General features: G+C 42.3%; 2 protein-coding genes across 20 annotated transcripts in view; both read left to right on the plus strand.

The window, feature by feature from the left end:
• LOC142384193 (neuronal cell adhesion molecule-like) overlaps positions 1–5,003 on the plus strand; it is a 72,847-nt gene extending 67,844 nt beyond the window's left edge. For all 18 annotated transcript variants that reach the window (XM_075470233.1, XM_075470232.1, XM_075470237.1 and 15 more), the window contains 2 exons: positions 109–187; positions 3,077–5,003. In XM_075470233.1, coding sequence (XP_075326348.1) covers positions 109–187; positions 3,077–3,323 — 326 coding nt within the window. In that variant the 3' untranslated portion in view covers positions 3,324–5,003. The remainder of the gene's footprint in view (positions 1–108; positions 188–3,076) is intronic.
• Positions 5,004–10,133: 5,130 nt separating this feature from the next.
• cntn1a (contactin 1a) overlaps positions 10,134–14,114 on the plus strand; it is a 66,410-nt gene continuing 62,429 nt past the window's right edge. For both annotated transcript variants that reach the window (XM_075470248.1, XM_075470249.1), the window contains exon 1: positions 10,134–10,265. The gene's annotated coding sequence lies outside the window, so the exon portion shown is untranslated. The remainder of the gene's footprint in view (positions 10,266–14,114) is intronic.

The raw sequence follows: 14,114 nt of genomic DNA on the forward strand, positions 1-14,114 counted from the left end.
TGCTACTTATTTTTATTGTAAGAAGAACGCAGCACAAGAAACAAAATGAGTTGTTTTTACTCTCTCGGTTGAGCGAGCTTGTCTTATTGTTTTTCTGAACCTCTCCAGTCAAAGAGAAAGAGGACGCGCACACGGACCCAGAGTTCCAGCCCATGAAAGAAGATGACTGTACTTTTGGGGAATACAGGTGAGAGAAAGCGCTCTGGCTTCTGGAGCTCCCAGAGCCCATTTTACCCATCAACCCTTGCCCTGTACCCACTTCTGGCCCAGGTCTTCTCTCTCTGGCTGGGCTGGAGCTTCCTGCCTCTTCTCAACCCTTACAGCTGACTAGTAAATAACCCAAAACCCACAATAACAGTCCCAACTGCAAGAGGAAGTGCCAACAGGTCCGAACTTCTGCCTCCCTGAAGCACAAAGTTTTCTTTCTTTCTTTTTAAAGAAAAAAAAAAAAAAATCTCCTGGTTTACGAGACGTATTGGATGCTACTTCTGTTGGACTATTGTGTGTGCTCAACATGACGTTGTGATGTCATTTGAGGAGCAGGATTCTTCAGGTTTAAGGGATTTAGTGTTCGGTGTTTTAAACGTTTAGGGTATGACTGTTATGTAAAAGTAAAGAGAGAGAGAAAAAAAAGCAAAAAAAAAAAAGCTACATTCATTTGCGGCACATTCTAAACCAATCCCAAGCATTGAATCCCACTCCAACTAATAAGCTATTCATAAACATTGTGCGTACAGTATATACAGTATTAACACTTTGCCTGGTGGATTGCTACATGACTGAAACATCTCTGAAGCAGCTGCTTACAGTTGTTCCCAGCTATGCTTGCTAGTACCTTCTTTCTGGGCTGCTTCTCCAATTGTACGCAGAATCAAGAAAAACTAAGCACTTTAAATCTGTACATCTAGCATTCTTGATTATTGTTTTCTTTTTTTCTTTTTATAAGTCGGTTTATACGATGGTCTTGCTTTTATATTTTCTATTCCTTTTTGTATTAAGTAGACATGAATATGTTCTATGAATTTTATGCCGTGATAAATGCATATCTATAAATATATATATATATATATATATATATATATATATATATATATATATATATATATATATATATATATGTATATATACATACAGATATATATATCGATATATATGTATATTTTAAATATGTTCTATGCATGGATATAAAATCTGATATATTGTATGATATTTTGCTTTAATGCAATAATGTGTTGAATGGAAGTAATGTTTTTATATAGGTATACAGTATATAAATGCATATGGATCTATTATGAAATTAAAAGCATGTTTGAGGGAACTAATCATGAGTGTACAAGTGCTGGTTAATGCTGTTTGTAAAAGAGCAGGAGCGTTTCTTTGCCTGTGATAATTCTAAAAGGATAAAGCTCCCGATATTCTACATTTTTAATTAAAAATTTTTTTGACTACAGATTCCACAAAAAGATCAAAACCAAAGAATATTGTAGCCCGTCTCCCAGTACCGCCCGACTTCACTTGTGTCCGTCTGCTTCAGCTTCATTTTCCCACGGAATCAATCTTTAAAAGCAAGTCACTTTTGACTTCTTCTACTCGTAGCTGAGCACTCGCATGCTTTCAACAAGTTACTCAAAAACATAAACGGTGTGTTTGTAGGTGAATATTCTCTGTGCCAGATTTGCTCTTTGTTGTTATTTGGCAAAAATTGGATCAACTCGATGGCAAACATATTCATTTGGATTCATCCAGAAGTTGCACTATGTGAGAATGTGCTCTTCAGGTGTATGGTTCAGTTAGGTAAGTAGAATTTGGCCTCTGCACACAAATACTTGTTTGTGGCATCAGTATTTCTATTGGTTTTGGTCTTTTTCATAACGACAACAACAAACTAAAGTCGAACCCCACCATTCTGCGGCATTTAAATGGGAAGACTCCAGTGGACACCGACTCAAAAAGCAGCAGCAGAGACATCACAAGGCAAAGTGTACAAATATCATAGTGCCTTTGTGAGGGAATTCTTTCTATCCATGCTGTTTCATTTCACTCAGCTGGAAACCTTATGTCAATAAAGGCATAACTTAACCTGAATGATCTGTTCTTGTTTGACTGAAAAAGAGGATATTTTAAATGCAGTTCCGAGCACCTCATTAATCTGCCGATAGAAAATCCCCCCCAAGTGTGTGTGTCCAGTCGTGCAACAGTGTCTAGAAATGATGTCTGTGTGAGATCTCAGCTGGATGTCCTCATCTATTCACAGGGGTGTAGGTCTGAGGAAGGTAAGGTCGATGGTGGGGCCTCGGGGTCGGTGGGGTCAGTGAATGTTCAGGTCACTTTGGTGGAAAAACGCTCGCTGCCATCGGTTTAATATTTGCTCATAAAGCCGTCATCATGTTCAGTGCTTCTTAAAATCACTCCATTCAATCATCTGTAGCTTCACTGTGCTACTTTTCCTCCTTAAATGCTTTTGTATATTGATTACTGCGTTTTGTATGAGAATTTAAGAAGATTTCAGCATTATGATGGCTTTGTGATCACGTCTCGTCGATGTTTAACTCGTGTATGTGGAATGGTTTCAACTATCTAATATCCAAAGAAAGCTTTCTTTGCAGACTTATCATGCACTTTGCAGAGTTGTGATTATGATCATGCTTGCTTCGGGGGGGGAGGGATGTTTGGCTGACACCCTGATTCACCTCATTGCATTGGATTTTCTGTTTCTTCATCACAGTCTTCGGGGGGTAAATGCTTTTGTCAAGGCACACATTGTCCACCTCATATTTGGTTTCAGGGGGAATCTGAAACGAGTATGACTGCTTGAGCTTTATTCCCCTGCTGCCTGACGGAAACCAACAAATCATTCATAGCTTCCATTTTTTAGATATGGAGCAAGCCAAATTCAAATGCATTGAAAAGTTTCTGCGGCGCAATTCTTTGCCATCATCTACCGGACCCGGTAGGTCGTGGTAAAGGTGACAATTAGCACTGTGATGCTCCATCTAAAAAAAGTGATCACTAATCTTCTTGTTGCATCTGCCACTCCATCTCACCTGTAACACCTGCATGTTATTTTTTCCTCTAGTGACAATGAGGACCATAAACCGTTAAAAGGGAGCCGCACGCCATCTAACGGGACAGTTAAGAGAGACGACAGTGACGACAGTTTAGTTGACTACGGGGAAGGAGGAGACGGACAGTTCAACGAGGACGGCTCCTTTATCGGAGAGTATAGTGGAAAGAGTATCAGCAGGGACACTGCTGAGGGCCCCGAGAACTCAGAGGCCCCGTCCCCTACAAACGCCATGAACTCCTTGAACTCTTTTGTGTAGCGATCAGTCCTCAGCGACCGGTACGAGGTGTTGCACAGACTGCCTGCATCCCCTCAATCCGAACACCTCTTTTAAAGGGCTCTCCCACCGCTGCATGGCTTTACCATCGCACATCCCTGCCTGTTCCGTACACGAAAAAAACAAAACAACAAACATAAAAAGCCTGAGCAAAGAGAGTTATGCTATCACTCAAGGAGAAGTTTGGAAAACCATAGCTGTCAATGGACTTTGTGGGATATATGGAGGCTATCAGATCGACCGTAACTTTGCTTTTAACAGTACATGAAATAAGTGATATGAAGCCACTCCGTATGTTTTTAACACTTTGAAATTAACAAATGTTGCATCCTTGCCAGGAGTCTTACACGAACAGTGCAGTGCTTTTTCTGGACTATACTTGTTTATGTTACTGGTTAATCTATTATCTGCTGTGATGTCAGAGTATTCAGCATCTATAGTGATGCCTATCGGTCCACAGATGTATCCAACACAGGTGGTTGTACAGGAAACTTTAATGATATTATACATTCATATAACAAATATATGACATTCATGTAACCCTAAGGTATTCGCAGTCCACCAGGCCGATCCTGCTCAGTGCACGCGTAGCCGTTGCTGCTCTGAATTCGTCCTTATCTGTCACCAATGCATGCCATGACCTCATCAAATTTTCAAGCACGTGACCTCCATTTATTGAGCTCGATCTGAGGGCCCGAAAGGAGCGCCAAGGGTGCGGTATCTGGCCTCAGTCCCTGCAGGGCTCCTTTGGCAGGTAGTGCCTTTTCCTCAGACAGAGGCCTCTTTCTCTAGAGCTCATAAAAACTGGAGAAGAGAGAAGAAAAAGACTGCAAAAGTCGCATCCAAGGATGGAGAAGATGAGCTCGAGGACTCTTTGGCTGGAGGACTAACTGATTCTCCCAGACCTCCCAACGCCTTCACACACAGGGCATTATTGTTAGAACTACTTCTGCAGCCAGTTTGTTGAGTACATGATATTATTTCTGCAGTGTGTTAATGAATGGAGACCTGAGATTGTATGTGCGTGCCGTACATTATTCAGTCCCCGACAGGCAGAAGTTGTTCACATGTACTAACTACACTTGAGAGCCTTTGGATGGAATCAAGGTTTCTTTTCTCTTAACTTGCATCAAGTTTTTTTTTTTTTAAAGGACATGTAGAATATTTGTTGAATTTGTAAATAACTTGACTGTACAGGTACGAGCAGCTTATACAACAGCCTATGGGTGGCAATATTGTGCATGACATGGCTTAACTTGTTGATTGAATATAGACTACTTGTAGAAAGTATATGAAAATATCTATATTTCGACTGCTTTTTTTTGTTTTCTTGCTGTGCAGATTGTACATTGTACTATAACTAACTGGACTGCATATAAATTCTGAAGATTTTTCAGATTTACACAACTTTGGTTTCATTCGTTAGCGATATTAGGATTCTGATTGGTTTTGGTTTGACTTGGTTGGACGCTCTTTCCCCACAAATGCAAATGTGTTTTTTTTGTATTTAAGAAACAGATCTCTACTATCAGGCCCATTTTTTTTTTTATTTTTTTTTTTTGTTGTTAAATCTATTCTTTAAATTTTCCATCCCCGTTCGTGCAAGTATGAAATTCAAGCTTCGAGAAATATAATGGATGAATAAATAATTACCTGCTTTAAGGTTTCGGACTCTTCACTCATGATGTCCTTCTGCTGAGTAGAGAGATGCCCTGAATGGATGACATGGACTCGCTGATTCATAAGGACGCCGTTATTCAATCTGTGCATGTTAAGTGGCTGTGATGTAGCCATTAAAGATTCCCTCTGTGACAGTGATATCCCATAAAAAGAATAATAAATCAGATGTTCCGCTTTAATTTGCTACACCGCAGCTAATTCATTGACCATATGAAGGAGAAATTAACACAACGTTGCACCAAGACGGTAACAAACTTTAGACCGATTGTCCCAACTAGACGGCCTCTTATAGTAAAGATTCATTACCCAAAAAGTCAGGGAAACACTTAATTACTGTAGTGTTTAACAATGCTTCGTTAGTCATGAAAATGGTATTTATATCTGAAATGGCTGTTTCTGAGTAGATAAAGAAACATTTTGCCCTGAATTGTGCTGGTAGAAAACGAACGCACATGTTCAGTGCTTAGATAAATCAACAACACGTCCTCATATGAGTGATTGACGAGAATTTATTCCAAGCATTCATTTTTAGGGTCCCAACCAGCCACATCCTACACACGTAGCTACACAAACACATGGATTCTTCCTCACGTGTGCGGTAATATGGATGATTACATCAGCCTCAGTCTCTGTTGTGTCAAGCGTCCATAAAAGAGCCTTACAAAACATGACAGTTGGGCTCCATCTTTTTGGCGCTCACTTGTGGCACTTCTACCTCCATTACAGTCACATTGTCAGAATAATGGGGAGGGTGCAGCCAGACATCTGGTGCATTATTATACCACGGCACTGTTGTCGGGAAGCAAAGGAGTCCTGTCTTGAAAAATAGCTTCTGGCAAAGATTTTTTTTGCATTCTGCTCACTCATGTACATTAATCCCTTTATGCAGTTTGAGGTTGATAATAGCACTGATTAAAAGCCGAATGTTGCGTGCATCATGAACTGTGGCTTTCATAAATGAGCCAAGGACTCTTTTGAAAAAGGATGAGTGCATCACTGTGAACCACAACTGGCTGCAACAAAGTCTCCATGTTGGAACCAATTAAACAACTTTCTCTCCAGAGGAGTGATCTCAGACATTTCAACCATGGGCGACAGGTTTATTAATTCATTTGCTTGTGTTTAACAGACTCTGCCTCTTCACTTTACTGCCATCTAGTGATGAGGCAGTTACACTGACGGCTGGGCTGAGCAACAGGCTTTTAAAAGCTCAAAACAAGACATGCTACCTGGTGCACATGATCTAAACTGACAATAAAAATCGGTTGGGATGTTTTAAAGAAACACCTTTGTAATTAACCAATGTACTTACACTTTGTGTATGTATGCTTTGACACCACATGTTCAAATGTGTCTGTAAGCCTTTGGATTTGTTTGCCCCTCCGTTGACATCAATTATGTTTGCTTCCCCTATTTATTTCCATAGCAGCGGAATCACATTATTTGTCCTTCATTTGGTGATCATTGCCACCAGACAAGCAGCTGCCCCATTCCCCTTCTGAACTCCACCCACACCCTCTCCTGCCAGCCCACACCAGCTCCTCCCTCCATCTCTTCTATCCTCTTCCACTCCTCCATGAATTCATCCTGTGTCAGCTGTAAGCCTGCCACAGTCCATTAACCCTTCCCAGCTCCTCTGCCTCATGCTCTTTTCAGTTACCGCTGGGCAGAAACCCCGGTTTGAATTGATCCACAGCTGGTTTTGTGTCTATAGTCTGCGTGCAATGGGGACGAAAAGATCATTTTGTTGGCTCGTTACGATGCTCCGTGTCTTGACAACCAGCTTGAAAATTAAGCATCCCAGAATCTCAAGTAAGAGACGTCAAAGTCCACACACTCTGCCGGAACACATTATCCTGAGTTGAAGACAAAAGAATGCAGGTGTTAGCGAGACATCGGGATTTAGTTTTTGATATTTTTTTAAGTGTATGCTGAACTTCAGGGGGTCCATTCCTTGGATGTAAGTCTCCGAGCCTTTGTGTCTCTTTATGTAAATCCGCCCTATTTGGATCCTCTGAAAACTGGGGAGGATTATTGTTTATGATTACTCTGTGACATTTCCATATGGCTGCCGAGCAGTTTGCCGTTTGACACACCCACTTACAAACACACACATGCATACATCTGTCAAGAGCAAGCTGTTTGGAGCCTGAATGGTATGTTTGCATGGCCTGAAATTGAAAATCCCCTCTTCTAGCATGAGGGTATCATTTTTTTCCCTCTCTATGTTTCTATTAACCTAAGTAGCATTTTTCTTCTCAGGGGGGCAATGAGCTCACATAATGGCTTTTTTCCCCCTTTTTTTTCTTGGTTATGGCACAAAGTGCAAAAGTGAGAATGAGCTTTCCTATCGATCTAACATTAGAATCTTCCATAAAGCCTCCCCCTCAACCCCCCTCAAATTTTTTTAAAGACAGCACAAGATAATAACCATTCCACACCCTGATTCCTATTCCCAATGCACTCCCATTATGTCTCGTGTGTTTGGGTTGATGGGTGGGTGGGGGGGTTATACCTTTGCATGAGGCCCAGTGGAGATTACAGGGGCTAAATCACATTTGCTCTCCCTCCTTCCCGGCTTCCCTCCCGTTCCTCCGCCATGTCCCTCCTCCTCCTCCTCCTCCTCCCCCTCCTCTGCCAGGCAGATACATGACAGCCACCTATTCTTTTCCTCCAGACAGCAGGGTGTTTGCTGTTCCTCTTATCCGCCCCAGAGACCAGCCTTGTAACAGTGTTATTCACCAGCAGGATCTGTCTCTATTTGCACTGCCATGCTGTAAGAGGAACAAAAGTGGTTGTCTGAGTGCTGAATACATATAAAGCTTAGATAACCCCCCCGCACACAATATAATATCCTTTTGGGCTGCGTGTTATGATGCTCTACTTAGATGTGATGAATTTACTGATTTGCTGAATCCCTTTTGGCTTGGTGAGTGTTTGTGGAGTTTTTTTATTTTGATACATCCCTCTGGGCTGAAGATAATGTCTTCTTTCTCACGTATTACCAACGATTCCCATCTGACAGGAGACAAAGAGTTTTTGATTAAAAAAAGAAAGTCTGAATAATAACCTCCGGGGAACAAAGCAAACACAGTCAGCTTGATATAAGGCTGTAACCTCCATGTAAAGTCAGCCTCTGATCACATGAAAAAAAACAACAATTTTCTTTGATATTTTCCCCCCAAATTCATCCAATGAGGCTAAGTCCTTCAATTAATTCTACCCTGTTCTTTCTCAAAGATACACTGCATTATTTATGGGCTTTGTCACAGCAGATTATTATTTGGCTGTTTGGTGTTTACATCCAAGATTTAAATCTAGTCCCAGGGGATGGAGACGGTCCCGTGTTTGGACTGACGCTTGCACAAGGCGCCGTAATTAGTAGAGGTGCCCTTTTGATATCTGTCTATTGAAAAGCTGGCATAGTGACAAGATAAAGTTGCATAAAATCTTATATGATAACATATTACACAGCCTGCTGTTTTGTGCAGGGAAGCGCTCAGGCAAGATTCCGCACATTTTTATTAATATTTTTAACCTTAACCATGACTTTTTACATTTTTTTTTTTACCCTTTTTAATCCCTGTCCCTCACCAAATGCAACAGACAGCAGGGAGGAAAGGACAAAAGTTGACAGACAGTACCGGCTTGGGTGGGGCTTGATCTTGGTTCTCTGATTCGTGTTGTTAATGCCATCATCCACCCTCTCCGGACACCCTTTGATTGTGCAATGACAAATTTGGGACAATTTCACATCATGAAAAGGCAAAGGCATGTTACAATTGAAAGTGTAGTCGTTTTAACAGTTTTTGAGCCTTCATTTTGAACCTGCTATGTTTTGCTGTGTGGGCCAACTTAGCTAGTACACGTCCTAGTGTGAGACTACCTTACACGTGGCACTGCTTCAGGGCCTGTCTGATCAATTGCAGGGGCGGTATTGAGACATTCTTAAGCGCGTCTTTTCCAATGGAGGGAAACTGATGCAGAATATTCGGTCAGAATCGATTCAGCGAGTTTAAAGGGTGACAGGCAGACAGTGATTCAAGTGGATAGACTCACAACAATCATCAGTCTAACACAGCAGGTCAGAAAAAGCACAGAGGAATCAGAGGTGAATACAACTCACAGCAGCAGGGAAATTAATTAGATGAAACTAGTTTTGGATGCAGGTATTCTGTTCCATTCATGCTGCACCAGAAGGCAGTGGGTTAATGGTGCAAAAGCACTGATATGTGGACAAAAGTTTCCAGTTTGCGTCTCGGGAAGCACAAATGTTCACTCTCTTAATTAGTGGAAAACAAATCCATCTGTGCTTAAGTATGTCACCATTAGAAATACCACACTGAACAACACAAAAGAAAAATAGTCAAATTATGGAGAATAAACACCCAGCTCTGTAGCTTAATGAGCTTTTTTGTCCTCAAGTGATTTTCATTTCCATGACATTGCATTTGCTGCTTTATGGCTGGGTTTCAGCAGCTCTTATACTTCTCCCTCATTAGGACTAACTTACTGTACAGCTACTGTCTGCCCAACATCTTGAGGCCACGGACTCTATGCTGTCATAATTATTTCTGTATGCAACTATACTGGCTGTAGCTGAGGCAAACAGAATTTGTGGAAGGAAATAAACGTTGTTGGGAGGTCTAAACATTTAGTAGTCCTCGCTGAGAGTAAATCAGAGCCAAGAGAAGGGTGAACATTAGATGGTCGACAAATACTTGCAGACAAAGCTCTATTCAAACGGTTGCTGTTTGCATTGCTGGATGCAAAAGAAGGCGCCTGTTTGTTGATATGTAGCTTATGCGGAGGCTTTGCAGAACAACATGCATTATTCTGCTGCCTCATACTTGGAGCCCTTAAGTATAAAGACAAAATGGAAGATGACTGTGGGGATTCTGCAGTTGCAAAGTCAGTGCTGCACTCCAATCAGCTAGAAAACTGAGCATCTTCTGTTTTAAATCGTTTATGCTGCTGTGGGGTTTTCTCCCCTCATCTCACTCGTGTTAGAAACTCTGGAGCGACCCTGACAGCACATGAACAGCTACTCCGTGATCACGAAGCGCCAGGCAGGTCTAGCGCCCCCCTGAGTTAACAGCCGTAACCCTTCATCCAATCCGCGGGGACTGGACCGCGGCTCCGTCACTTTCCTTCGCTGCTCCTGAGCGGCCGGTGATGCGGTGCTGAGCAGGTGCGAGCATCGCGAAGGGCACAGGGACAGACGCACAGCTCCCGCTACGGAAGGTAAGGACAAGAAGAGCGCAGAGCTGACGGAGTAAAACCAGAGCAGTTCAGACGTTATTTCTGGAGATGCCGGGGCGGTATTTTTGACAGCTGGGAAAACAGCGTTGTTTACAACAGGCTGAGTGGGGTGCGCGGACGGGATGGAGCTTATGCATCCTTCCGCAATGCAGAAACGGGACCGATTAGGGTTCGGAAAAAAAACTGAATTTAGCATTTTAGTGGCTTTCTAAGATGCCGTGCGCGCAAGATCATCTTAGCGTAGTGGGCAGGGTTGTGTATGTGCACGTCCTGACAGGCACTTCCCTCCCAAAACATATTCGTTCCACTGAGTAGGTCATCATTTTGTGATATGATTGTGTGAGGATTTCTTCATCTCGGTATGTGTGTTTTGTCGCAATACATCGGAGTTTTTAAGTCAGGACTAATTAAAAACCAACCAGAGGCCATAGCCTGACAGCGCCGTGCATAGCGATGATTCAAAGTGCTGCCTGCCTCATAGCCAACAGATTAAGAAGCACACCGACGGCTGTGAACACTTTCATCTGGGGAGGAACTAAAACGCAGGGATAGAAATGGGGATTGATTGAGGCATACGGCTCGGCTCTGTCACCTTTGCTGGCAGATTGAGCCGTAATGCTTAGTAATGGCCCGTTGCAGCGTTATTCTGTCAGGATGTGAGATGTTGGAGAGGGGCGCGTCCTGACTCACCAGACTAGGCTTCAGCGGAGAGAAACTGCTCATGCTTCATGTTGGCGAAGTCAGGCTTAGAGACTCATTAGTCCGTGTCAAATGTTCACGAGAGTCTGCAGAAAGCAGTGGCATTTCAGTCACTGAAGCTGTGATTTCACATCTGACAGAAGACACCTAACTACAAAAATCCTAGATGTGATGCTTTTGATTATGCACTGGCAAAGGTTTAGGCATGTTTTCTGCGTTTTAAGCAGGATAAGTTGTTGCTTCTGTTCTGCACAAAGCACGATTTAAGAATTGGGAAATCCCATGAGATTTGAGCTCTCAGGTAACTTTTTTTTTTTTTTTTTTTTTTTACCAAGGTTACAAGCCTTAATAAGCTCGTTAGATCTGTGACTTGTTCACAGTCATCATTAGAAAAGGCCAGGTTATGTAAATACCCAAGCTTGATGTACCATCACATACTGCTCAAACCTTTTCTTAACAAGCAGCTGCTCTTTTGAGAAACACTCTGAAAATTAAAGCAATTGACGCCCACAAAGCAGGGAAAGGCCTTGAGATTGCAAAGAGCTTTATGACAGGGGTCTGCTCAGCTTGTAATTATCCCACTGCACAGACACACCTGCACGCAGGTGGCCTTCATGTAAGAGTCATTAGACGATGACAATGAACAACGGTTTCAAAAGAGCATTTCTCAAACTGTTAATGTGGGAATAATGCAGGACACAGTTGAGTGCTGGAGGGTCAGTTAATTGTGAGCAAGTTATGGAAGCAAACATCACGCCCCGTGCAGTGAGCACCATCGAGAATCTTGTTTGTAGAACTCAAAAGGGCAGCACATGTTGAAGAATATCACAAAGAACGGGCAAATGGCTCCAAATGCACTTTTTAACAGAACATTTGACTGTAAGATGTTACACATCTGGTATCTATTTGGGGCTCATTGAGAAAGAAATGCTTTTGAACTCCTGATCTCAGCAAATAGCTGCATAGGCACTTGTGAGTAAATACTATTAAGGCTGTTTGATGACTATGCTGTTACTGTAGTGCCCTAATGTAGTCTAATAGTTTCACATTTAGATAAAGATTGATTGCTATGTATCTTCCTTTTGATATAAGATATTGACTGGAGAGCCCAGCTTTGTGTGCAGCAGATTGTAGAGTAATTGTGAGGAGCTCATTGTGATTTATGATGTATTAAATAGGGCCAAGTAGTGTTTCATGTTTACGGATCGTCGTAAATATTCATGTAGACTCTGAGCACTGTGAGGTTTTGCTGAGAAACGTGTGAACCGCCCCTTGGCACTCTGCGTCCATTTTTTTAACCCAAATTTTCATTTTGGCCTCATTTGCCAGTCAGCACAGGTGGGAGAATCTTCAGGGTGTGTGAGCGTGTGTGTGTGTGTGTGTTTGTGTCCTGACTGAATGAGAGTAGCAATGTGGCACAAAATGTCAGAGGAGTTCCGTGTCTGTCTGTCAGGTGGTTCTTGAAAGCTGGACTCCTGCTAATGCATCCTGTGCTGGCCTGTGTACACCCTGAGGACAGACCCTCTTCTTCTTGCTAAGAGAATGAATTTACTCTGCTCAGAAGTAGGCTAACCTACTGAAGCTGTCTTGCGTTTCATCCCCTCGTTCAGTAGCAAAGTGTGCCTCAGTGTAGTGTTTTGAATTTAGTAACGAGCACTGATTGGTGAAGCTGCACGACGAGGACCTTTTTGCGTATCTCAGCCCCCTATTAGAGGATGCTGCTCTGTGACGCATTTCAGTCTCAGCCTCCATTAGTGTTGCCGTCAGATGACGTGACATGAACATGCACTTACTTCTGCTTTGGTTTGAAGCTTCAGTCACAATTATGTCAACTGTTGATGCAAAGGCATGCAAACCTCACGTGTGTTAAAAATAGAGCATTCTTGAACTTTTCCTTCTCGACTAAACTCAACATCTGACTAATGAACATATCCGAAAGATCAACTTTCCTTCTTTGGTCATTCTATTTTTTTTAATGCTGATCTGCGCCCCCCTATGTCCTTTAATTGCTGTCTTGATTCAAGGAACAAGAAGAACCTTGGATGTTTGCCACCCAAGATTACAGCAAGAGAGTCCTCAAAGGGATATTAGATTTGTTTTCGGATGTCCTTGTGACCCTGAGGTGAAAACAAAATCTTGGACGAAGAGCCACAGCATTAGCTCAGTGGAGTATGATAGATTTTGTGTTTGATTGCAAGATTTCTCTAAACTGATTGGCAGTGTTTTTATTTGGCAGCAGCTGGGCAAGTTCGTCAGACACTCTTTACTGTGTCACAATAGATGCATTTCAAACAGGCTGGAAGAAGTACATCCTGTAAACTGGTTTCTTCTTAAACGCTAATCCTATAGCGCAAGCAGACGAACACTATGTGCTGAAACACGTGGAGAGACACGAGTCTTTATTGCTGCAACACTCTTCGCTGTCTGTCTAAGTGCTTGGCTTTGTCCTGCTGACAAAAAAATGCAATGCTCTCGTGCTGATGCTTCAGATAGATTGCTCAGCAATTTACACAGCAGCAATCAATAGCGAGATGCACTTATGGTACGAGAAGCAGAGGCGTGACGTCGTCTGTGTTTGCCTGGAGACAGACCTCTGCTCTGTTCATGCCTAAAGAGGAGAAAGAGCCTCAGTCATCATCTGCATGACTCTTGCTTTCTGGACACAGTTTGCACCATGAATGCCATTGATCATCCCAATGTAGGACTGCTCCCTGCTTTTTGCGTGCGCCCATCAAGAGATGTTGTGCAGTGAAACAGACCCAACTGGAAAAGGCTCGTGAGTCCAGTGTACATTTGTTCCCCACATGTTGATCACCCATCTGTCTTGTGCAGTGTTATAAATCTTTGTGAAGTTAATGTAGTGAATTCTTTTTGAAGCAGTGTCTGAGCAGCTTCGGTTACCATCTTGTAAAACTGTGATTTATTGAATTTTTTTTTTTTCTAACACCAATTGGGAGAAACGTTTGATTAATGTTCTATGTTTCTGGACTTGGCTTCTCACGTGTAAAAAATGATTGTTCCATTGTTGGATTTGACATTGAATCAGATATCTTTGGGGTTTTTTTTGGACTGTGATTCGGTCGAAAGGATTCAATCTGAAGACACCATTTTGAGCTTTGGGGAAAAAAAAGT

This window comes from Odontesthes bonariensis, chromosome 7, assembly GCF_027942865.1.
Source record: "Odontesthes bonariensis isolate fOdoBon6 chromosome 7, fOdoBon6.hap1, whole genome shotgun sequence".
Lineage (NCBI taxonomy): Eukaryota > Metazoa > Chordata > Actinopteri > Atheriniformes > Atherinopsidae > Odontesthes > Odontesthes bonariensis.